Source organism: Schistosoma mansoni, assembly GCF_000237925.1.
Source record: "Schistosoma mansoni, WGS project CABG00000000 data, supercontig 0172, strain Puerto Rico, whole genome shotgun sequence".
In the NCBI taxonomy this organism is placed as follows: domain Eukaryota; kingdom Metazoa; phylum Platyhelminthes; class Trematoda; order Strigeidida; family Schistosomatidae; genus Schistosoma; species Schistosoma mansoni.
Genome location: NW_017386058.1, coordinates 499,163 through 510,459, shown reverse-complemented (window position 1 = coordinate 510,459; position 11,297 = coordinate 499,163). Strand labels below are relative to the sequence as shown.

The 11,297-nt window shown below is 36.8% G+C and overlaps 1 protein-coding gene across 1 annotated transcript in view; it reads right to left on the bottom strand.

The window, feature by feature from the left end:
- Positions 1-5,863, bottom strand: part of Smp_211140 (hypothetical protein) — a gene marked incomplete at both ends in the record, with an annotated part of 9,023 nt that extends 3,160 nt beyond the window's left edge. Inside the window, 3 exons of the mRNA XM_018796631.1 lie at positions 1,746-1,815; positions 4,669-4,746; positions 5,546-5,863. Coding sequence (XP_018646878.1) covers positions 1,746-1,815; positions 4,669-4,746; positions 5,546-5,863 — 466 coding nt within the window. The remainder of the gene's footprint in view (positions 1-1,745; positions 1,816-4,668; positions 4,747-5,545) is intronic.
- Between the last annotated feature and the right edge of the window lie 5,434 nt (positions 5,864-11,297).

The following is an 11,297-nucleotide window of genomic DNA, read 5'->3' as shown; positions in this document are numbered from 1 at the left end:
AACTAATGATAGGGAGTGAAGTAGTTGAGCGTGTAGACCACTTCACTTATCTTGGGAGTCTCATCAGCCCTTGGGGTTCTGGTGAGTGAGGAAATCTCAGCACGGATACAGAAGGCTCGTCTAGCCTTCTCCAACTTGCGTTATTTATGGCGTAGGCGAGATATTCGTCTAACAACCAAAGGAGGGGTTTACTGTGCAGCAGTTCGTTCCGTCCTACTTTATGGCAGTGAAACATGGCCAATAAGAGTAGAGGATATTCGTAGGCTACTAGTGTTCGATCATAGGTGTCTTCGAAGCATTGCTCGTATATCCTGGGACCACTGAGTAAGTAATGCAGTTGTTAGGAAACGGGTACTAGGTAATGATGGCAAATCAATTGATGAAGTAGTGAAACTTCATCAGTTGAGATGGTTGGGACACGTGTTACGTATGCCCAACCACCGACTGCCCCAACGTGCAATGCTTTATGGTGTAGGAGTAGGTTGGAAGAAAGCTAGGGGCGGCTAGACCAAAACGTGGCATAAATCCATGAAGTCGCTGACAAGTGGACTGAGCCATGTTGGTAGGTGTAGACTACCTGGTTGGGATTCGCGAGATGATAGCAATCGCTGGTTAGAGACCTTGAATGACATGGCTCAAAATCGTTTGCAATGGCGAAGGTGCATCCACTCTTTGTGTTCTCCCAAATTCTAATCTTAATTCTTTATGTTCCTTTCTATTTTCTCTTTTTAAATTTATTTCCCTGGATTATAAACCTTCAATAACATCTTCAAACCCTAATCTTTCACATAATGCTTATACTCTTACTACTTCTACCACTATGGGATTTGAATCGACAACTGCATCTCTGTGCTAATATGGTATGGCAGCTCGAACTGATGTACGTACGTACGAAGTTCTACGTTGTGACTGACTGACTGATATCGTTTAAGTGTTGACACACTGATTGTTTGGCACTAGGTAATTGCATTAGATCAGCACTCATATTGGTTTCAACCCTGAGCTCGTATTCTTCTCAGTACGTATAATAACTTTTATTAAACAAATAGGTACTTTCACTGGTAAATCAGTTATTTACTAAAAGCATAATCAGTCGTATCTTGAAATTATATGTTATAGAATAACAAAATAACAAATCTTTCCGTTCGGCGTCCATAAAGATTCAACTTTAAGTCATTAAGTGACAATTCTGTTATGTATAAAACATAAATCTTTATGATAATAGAGGAATTGACCTACTTAACACCTTCCTTACATTTCAACCATACTAGAATAATTAATGAGGTTAATGCTGAATGTTTCTAGAATCTTAATAAATACTTATGTCAAATAAAACTAAGCACAGTTCAGAAGTCATTATGGAGTTGTCGTTCGCAAAAGTTAATTGATGGACAATAAAAACATTAATGATAAAGAAATCCAACAGTATTTCTATAAAATATAATGTGTAAAAAATTAAATTCAGTAACTGTGTTCAATTACATGTAGTTCAAATAAATACTAAGTAACATAAGTTCAAATTTCACTTCACCTACTTTTAATGGAGCAACCCGATAATATTATTGAGTCGTATACAAGTGCAAACACAAAATATGCCTCAAAGCCCCAATAAACATGGACATGTAAATAATTAATGAGTAACATCTTAGAAAGTATGTTTTACTATAGTTGTAGGTATAATTCATCACAGAGGATGATCATGAAAACAACGGAAATAAAAACAATATTCCATATAAGCAATTTACCTATCCAAATTTTTGTACAGAATTCAAAATCGTGCTCCTTAACTGCTAGCTCAATAGCTTCTTCTAGCACCTAAAAAAACAGATGACATGAAGAATGCAGTTTCGAATTAATGATCATCAGATTTGCACATTTATGATTTAAACTTAGTGATCAAAAAGAATAGTTTATTTTGAAGAAAATACATTATTACAATTCTAAACATCATAAAAACAGATAGATGGTAACTAGCAGTGGGATCAAGGACCCACGTTTCGTCATATTTGGGACTTGTTAGCCAGACGTATCTAAATCCCAGATAATGTTCATTCCAAGACTCAAACCCAGCACTGTTCTATTCAAAGGCTATCACGTTATTTATTTGGTTACTGAGTTCAAATAGCCACTGGCTTGTGAAGTGAGGGAAGGTTTTATTCATTTGTATTGGTCGTTTGGATTTTCACATTGACTTTGAAGACTGTAATTAATCAGTTTGTTTTTGGCATATGTGCATCCTAGGCGGATTGTCTCGATATTCTCTCAAGGAGCGGACATCAATTCTGGAACACAGGCACACCTAACTGACTAGTCCTAGATAAAAACGGAACGCGTGTACTGGATTTCACTCCTAGCAACCATTTATTTATGCTCATAATGCAATGTCGATGGAGTCCGCACAGAATACACATATGCCAAAAGAGACTGATCAATTCCAGTCCTAAACAACAATAGGAAGATTCAAACAACTAATGCAAATAAAATAAACACTATGTTACTTTTATTCAGTGAAATAAATTTATCAGAGGTTGTGAATTTTGAGAATCGCTTTTATATTATGGATACACTGAGTTGCATGTAGATTAAATAAGTATACAAGATGAGGACGAGAAGCAAAACATTTCTATTTTATAAGAGATCATGTAATATATGCGAAAAATATGAATCGAGGAATGCTGAGTATGAAGTGACTACTGAACAACCTGTTCAGATATGTACAAACAGAAGGTAATTAGTCCTAGCTGAACACTATCAGCTGGACTAGGGTCTAAAAGACGTGATGTCGCACATATTAATTTAAATTTGAAAGATAACTTTCATAACGAAACTGGAGTCATTTTTCTTTCATCCGTCTCCAACGGATGGAAGAAAGTTGGGGATGACCAAACCAAAATGTGGCATCAGTCTACAAAGTTACTAACTCCTGGTCTGAGCCATGTTGGTAGATGCAGATTACTTGGGATCCGCGCAACTATTGTAACCAGTAGTTAGAGACCGTGAGTGATATGGCTCAGGATCGATCATAATGGCGTAGGTGCATACACTCTTTGTCTCCCATTAAAGTGTGAGATTGCTTTATACTTTTCTTTCAACGAAACAATTCTTTCTACCAGTATTATATCCTTATATGCAATCTTCTTTTTTATATATTACTACTACTGAAGTAACTGCTTCTATGAATTTAGTATTCATTTGGTTGTGTCAATGAGGTACGGCAACGTAGACCGATACATATATGTGCCTGGTCCTACTGTGGTGTGCTATTTATGCTTGCAGATATAAGTACTATATAACACCAGTCGGAAGTACATGTCTGCGAGCAGACAGTTGAGAAGATTGAAATGTAGAGAGGAGGGAACGAAACTGAAAGCGATCAAGATAACAACAGAAATAAAGGAACAATGAAGCTTGTAAGAAACAGTCCAAAGATGTGCAAATGATGAATTCGACGTATGATTTACATATTTTACTAAACCATTGTGATTGTGCATTAAACAATAAACTGGTCTTCCCCACTTGAGTGTTTGTTCACTACATTACGTTGTAGATGACCGATTGACGTCATTTAGAAAACAATTAAAAGACAAGGACCATTAGAGAACTTCGTTTTATTCTTGCTTAAGAATTCTCTTCAGTGGACTTTCATGAAGGGTTAAGCACAATAGACGTAGACTAGTGAGCTAGAATTCAAAAGTCTACATTTGCAACTTCAATTTTTGATTTATAGTGATTCCTACACAATGCCAACGGTGGGTTGTCGTCTAAATCCTGGCATGGTCGACTCTGTATATCACGACTTCAAACTAGGAAACCTGTATTGAAGACAGTTACTGGTGAGTATACATTTAGTATAAAATGAGAACCTATTTCTGGAGAAAATCCATCCGTATACATCACAGCGTAATACGTTTTGTGATTATGAATAATAAAAGTATACCTTTTGTTGGTATATATTTTCCTACAAGTAAATACGAAAAATAAATGTGATCAACTATATTGGATTGCTGCAGTCATATGGTCTAGATGGTAGTTTTATATTTGATTTAACCTAAAATTTCATGAATACTGGTGCTCACAGTTAGATTTACCTCAATTCACATTGTTTCGTGTAACATAGAATTGTCTACTGAAATTCATAGCTTAGGTTTTCGTAGTAATTTTGTATTTCCTTTATGTGTAATAATTGCCAACTAAGCACTAAGTGTGAGCAAAATTAATATATAAATGAGTGTACTCATGTACCATTTTGATTTGTGTACAGAGTCAATCTAATACATATAACCGGTCTTTATTTCCTCATTAATCGTCGTCGGATCCGGGATTTGAGTTCCAAGCACACGTCAGTCAAACTATTCAGCAAAGATAACATGAACAAGGCTTGTTATAGCAGTTATTCATTCTTTAACAAACATCATATTTTAATTGAAATTTAGAATTTCGCACTTTTGATCTATAAAAACGATGTATTATCATTTATGGAGATAGATGACATGGTCTAACTTGTGGATACATCTTCGTAATTGATATTAACTAAACAGTCGACGTAAGACTAGTCCGACATCGTACATGAACTACAAGAAAGTTTAACTTTAACAACAAAGTTTATTGATATGGGAGAATTTAGAGTTTAACTTACGTAAATAGCATTGATTTATGAAACCCTCTTACCTCTTCAAGGATTCTAGCTCCCTTTTCAGTACGAAATCCTAATTGTGCGAAAGCATCATCTACAGATCGCCCACGAATCTGGATTAACAATTTAAAATAAAACAAACAGTTTGATAATGCTGATTAATTGGAATGTAGATCATTACATACATATTAATCAAGTTTATTGGATGGAATATTCTTAGTTGATTTTATCCCTTCTATCCAAAGTTGGTTGTTACTTACCAAGATTTTGATTTAAGGGTATATTTTCAACTATCCAGTGGTGAGTTCAATTCGAAACTAGTTTTTATTAACATATTGAGAAACGAACTACATTCAATCTATTCAGCTATATGTTTCAAGAGACATCGAAATTTTCACTGCTTTAGATAAGTTTTAAACAACTTATGGAATGGACTAGTCATTTTAATCATGTATGATTTTTCAGATCCATCTTGTGAATGGCTATCACAAACGACTGAAACCATGTATATAATTTAGATGGTGTAATGTCATTTGTATTACACGTTAACTTGCTTGATAGTACTCTACAATGCCTGCTATAAAACAATAAAATTTCACTCTTAAGAAAGTGACTCGATAAATGTCCAATTAATAGAAACAATCCAACTATTTAAAATTGATGAACAGTTGAGAATCGATACTTTGGTGAATTAAAGATTCCAATTTTTACAGTTTTCATTTAACACAGATAACCATCACAAAAAATTAAAAGCATATTTGATCGTTTTTCGAAAGGATATAAGCAGAATAAATGTTTACAATGATATGTCGAGATATTTTTAATATCATTCACCCATATATAATGTCTAGAAAAGAATAAATTCAAATGATTAGATGCATAGAAATATAATTTACAAGTCTGTTAACATACCAAGTGGACTAGCATCCACAGTCTTTTGCTACTGTATAAAATATCATCTCGACGATGGGTAACTTCACCTGGTCGTATGTTAGTATCCCAGAGAACTGAGCTTGAAACTTTAGGTACAGGCGGATAAACCACCTCGTTATACAACTGCCAAAGATCTTCTTTTTGACCAGTAACTTTAGATATTATTGTAGCTCCATTATGATTTGACAATTCAGGTTTTTTATGTAAACCGATAGAAGTAGATATGAAATATTTTGACGAATACGCGTTTCCAGCTGACAGTACTTTCCATAGAGTTTTAGAAACAACAGAAAGCATTAATACCTGCGAATAAAAAACAGTCGCACATGATTGAATAAAATATGAATACTTTCAGAGTATTTAGATAACTTTCACCTATAAGCCCACCAAGAATAACTTAAAAAAATCCTACAGATTACCTGAGAAATTAACACAAAAAATGAATAATATGAACAAAGCAGTAATTGACATGTCTAGTTAAGAAGTTGAGTCTCAAGTTAATTGGCATATAAACACTAAAATTTTGAATATTTTTGAGGACAAAACCTGGTATTTTTATTTGCCTGCTTTCTTACCCGTCACGGCAAGCCAATTACTAATACTTTGCCGCTTAGGTTTGATCCGAACACTATAGCCCATGGTTTCTTTATCACAACGAGCTACTTATCCGTTGTTTCTTTCTTATTCGAAAAATATTCTTATCTTATTTCCACATATATTCCTCTATGTGTATCGCAATCCTTGGATTTTCGTTTATTTTGAAAGGTGTACCAAAACTAGTAGCAGTGCTGAATTTACTTTCATTAACTGCTATTATTTTAACTCACTCTGTAGCCGCTCTACAGTCACTACCGGTCCCAAACCCAGGAAAAGGAGTTGAGCATGAATCACAGAAACCATTCTATAGAAAAAATTTCTAAAAAAACGCTAACCAGAGAAATCATTTGAACTACTTAAACTCTAGCCTAGGAGTTGAATGAACGTCACTTAGAAGAATTGTGACGATTAATGGTGAAAGCCGAGATACTTCGGAAATCACAATACCAACGTCCCTTCTAACAACCAGAGAAAAAAGTGCACATAAGTACATGGAATATCAGCACAATGTTGGATGCCGAGAGGACCAGTCAAATAGCTGTGGAAATGAGGAGATATAACTTGGCGGTGCTTGAACTAAGTGAAGCCCATTGGAATCAAGCTGTAAAGAAAAGATCATCTTCGGCAGAGGTGTTATCGTACTCTAAGTCATGAAGAAGAAAAGACAGGGAGTTGGAATGATGCTGTCCAAATAAGCACGAAATGCGCTTTTCGGGTGGGAATCTCATGGATCCAGGATCATCAAAGCATCCTTCAAAACAAAATTGATTTCAATGAATGTTATTCAGTACTATGCATCCACCAACGACATCAATGAGAATGATGAGGAACAATTCTATGAGAGGCTGCAGTCAAACGTTATTTACTTTATTTATTTAAGCACAAACATTGGTACAAAGGGGCAACAAATAGATATGCGCCAAACAAATTTCATTTGATTTGTGTGAGGGCTGTGATACTGTCCGGGTGCACAGACCGAAGCAGGTGGTTTTCTCAGGGGGCCACACCTCGAGCCTTCGACCTAAAGGTCTGATTCACAAGGCAGTGGAGCGTCGTAAGGAGATGCAGTCCCATGGTAGTTGGTGACCAACAATTGGTTCACACACTATTTGTTCCCTCAGGATACTGGAGCGCATGTGCACCATTGGTTTGGAACAATGGTTTTCCAACTCCCCTAGGTGGACTCTCTGTGTCCACCAACACGGTTAAAGTGCCGGACACTCGCTTTTCGTTCTCTCACTTTCGTAAACAACACCCCCGCCTCGAGAAGGTGGTGAGTAGGACTTCCGTGGCAGTGGTTGTATGCACGTAGCCATGTGAGAGTATTTCGAGAGGCAGAGCTAACTCTCCCCGTCGTCGGCCGTCTCAGGGCATTTTAGGACAAACGTAGTGAGGTGCCAAGGGAAAGAGATGATCATATTGATAAAAGAGACCTAAACGCCAGTCGGAATGGACAGCATCAGAAATGAAGATATCATAGGACGATATAGGCTAGGAGGAAACGAAAATGAGGAGAGATTTATAGATTCATGTGCCTTCAATTAAATGGCTACTGGTGGCACTATATTCCTCCGCAAACGCATACATAAAGCTACATGAGTCTCATCGGATCAAATAACAGAGAGCCGAATCGATCGTAATTGCATTAACAAAAACTTCAAAAGAACCACGGAAGATGCAAGAACAGAGAAAACTGAAATAGCTTTACGTCACCACCTTGTAGTTGCCAAGATGAAACTGAAGCTAAGGAAGCAATGGACAGTGGGAGAAATAGCATTATAGAGGTTTAATACAGCTTATCTTCGAGATACTGACGAACTCAGCGAGTTTAAGATAGGTCTTAACAACAGGTCTCAAGACTAACAAGATCTAATCAAAAAGGAAAATGTTATGAAGAAGAGCTGGAAAGGGATCAAAAACGCCCTAATTTCACCGTGCCAGGCGTCTCTGGGTCGCAAGAAACACCATTATTACAAAATAATTCTTTACCAGACGCCCTGGGCATGAATCCAAGAAAAGAAGAACGAGAAAACAGCAACTAACAACAGAGAAAGCCAAGGCATTAACTAAATACACAGAAGCAAACAAACAAGTGAAAAGAGGAATTAGAGCTGAAAAGAGGAAATATATGGAAAACCTAGCATTGACAGAGGAAAAAGCCCAATTACACTTGATGGAGAAACCCTGGGAAAGGTGGGAACTTGTACGTACTTCAGCAGCATCATAAATAAACAAGGAGGAGCTGATGTGGTTGTAAAGGAAAGAATCGGCAAAGCTAAGGTAGCATTCCTACAATTGAAAAATACATGGGACTTAAAACTGCCAGCCAACAGTCAGAACCTTTAATAAAAGACAGTTCTACTATATGGAGCTTAAACGTAGAGAACTACAACCCTCATCAAAAAGGCACATGTATAAATAACCGATTTTCTATGTGGAATAGAACAAACTGACTTAAAACTGAAGAGGAATTTAGGAAAAGAAGGTGAAGGTGAGGATATACATTGCGTAAACCACCGAACTGCACCGCAAGGCAAGCGCTACCTTGAAATTCTGTAAGTAAACGGAAAACAGAGAGACCAAAGAACACGCCGTGCCGAGAACCGGAAAATATCAAAATAACGTATGGCATTCGCAACCAATTGAAAAAGCGATCCTATGACAGAGTTGGTCCGAGGATCCAGGCCCGTGGTCTATGCCGCATGAGAGGTAACAGGCATAAGGGAGAGACTATTAGTTATAGATGAACTAGTCTTAATTCCTAACAGTTTTATGACCACCACTTAGCTCTAGTAAGTGAACATTCTAAAGGTCAGATTAGCGCCACTCAAATGTCGAGCATAAATTAGTCTCATCATTTATCACAATTAGAGATTTGTACACACGTAGTATCTGCTTAACGAAACAGTGTCGCATTTCCTGACATGCCTCATGCTTCTGCTTTAACACTCAGCTCTCAGGTCAACATACTAAAATAGATGTGACAATAAAAATTTGATGACAAGCCAGGGTGACTTAGACAGCTGATAATGGAGAACGGCCGTTGTTGAGTGATCCTTTGTTAAGCCTAGAATAGTGTTGACCGCCCCATTGTTTTAGTCAGAGGGCATAAACGTTGGTATTATCAGTGCTTGCTTTTTCGGTCCATCTTATTTGTGCAACGACTGATACAGTCTGAATAAATAGAAGTTTGACTGTTACTTGTGGTTTTACAAAATTTGTACTTAAATTAACAAATACACAAGAACTATATGTTCCTTCGGAGTAAACTTTTAATGTATACGCATAGAACCAAGAAATACAACAAACCGCCACATCTTACCAAGCGCTTAAATCTACAGTTCAATATTCAATGGTGTTCATATAATATCTGATTGGAGAATTACAGGATTATCAAAAAGTTTTCTTTTGTCATTATTAAGGGTGGCTTTTGCTCAATCTCTGACGATTCTATCAAGTTTATGGAGGCTACTTATACTCGTTATGAAGTGTAATAATAATACCAATGAATCTCGCGAGAGCGGGTTCGTGGGTGCGCACTGCTGAGGAGTCCCGTAATAGGACGAAACGGCCGTCCAATGCTTCCAGGTTTTCGATGGTGGTCTAGCTTCAATTGACTCATGATTTCAACTTTGAAAAATAACAATGACTTACAGTGATCCTTAATCGTGTAGGGTTGGTGAAATGTCACTGAATATCGAACAGATCATTGATCCCTGTCAAGGTCAAGGATAGTCAACGCGCATCAATCAAGTGTATGCCATGGACTGGCCCACGCGGCAGTGGTTGTTCTTTCACTTCTGTACTTCCGTGGTTGTACCTTAACTAATACATTCTTGTAATAACGTCCTTTGTGTTGTACAGTCTCCATAGCGTCCATGATCCTTTGATGCGTCGATGGTTCAAACCACGTAAGGGCCGGTCGCGAGGTGTAACTTCAGCGTTAGTTGGTTCGTCACCATTCTCGTCTAACTATGGTAGGCCCCCAATCATTTCGACATAGAGCATCAACGTTGATGTTCTACATCCGTCTCCATCTGACTATGTTGCTCCTTGTGTGTTTTCATACATGTGTTCACTCTGATTTTAGTCTTAAGGATTTTTCATTCATGTATGTCGTCTGTAAGCTTCTCAGTTATACATGATTTATCTATTGTTATCTTTGCATAAAAGTTGGATCACTCATTATCCATTTGGGTAGTTTATTAGTTACTTCTGTCTGCAATTGTTCAATTTTCACATTCAGTAATTCAGTTTGCCTGCTTACATGAGCATCCTAAATATAATAACCATTATTTCTACACGTAGTTGACCTTTTATTTTCACATCGTATTGACGTGGTTAGTCGATAAATATTTACGGAGTTACGAGTGTCAACAATGTCGTAATTCATAAGGTCGACAATAGACACAGGGGGTTTTACCCCATAGCATATATTTAGGACTTTTGCGACTTAAGATACGAGCCCGACTGAGATACATTTCGTTCCTGACTTGAAAAACACACCTACTGTGTCATCTGAGTCGTTCTGAAGACAACAAATTGAAATGAGATGATAAATAATGCCTGAGTTCCTCTTTTTTTTGCATAGTGCTAATCTTATTTTGCTGTGATTGTTTTTGCCATGACTATTTATAGTCTGTTTGTTTAAACAATCATAATAAGTAGATGCGTAATCCTAATGAGACCAAATATTTCATGGCCTTGTTTAAAAACATATTACCTAATATTTATTATATTTAGAAACATTGTACATTTTCTATGTGAATACGTGAGTTTTATTTGAGCGTATTTCCATTTATTGCTTAAATTGTCCATCGTAAATATAAAGTATGTAAAAGCTTGTTAAAAACTGACGTTCACTGTCGGCGTGTAGACTTCCTGATTTAAGGACACTCTAGTATTGTTTATTTTCCTAGTCATCTTCGTGGATATATTCTCTTTAGTAGATTTAAAATTTTGCGAGGCAAATTGTACAAATCACAATAGATGTTCTGTCAATAATATATTTTGTGCACCATGATGTTATGGTTCAATGCATTCTGTATCTTTTGATGTGCCTGGACTGTTCACTCAGGTGCCCTTATCCTAGTAAATTCGACGATTATTTGGAGGTTGTAGTAGGCGTCGAGTC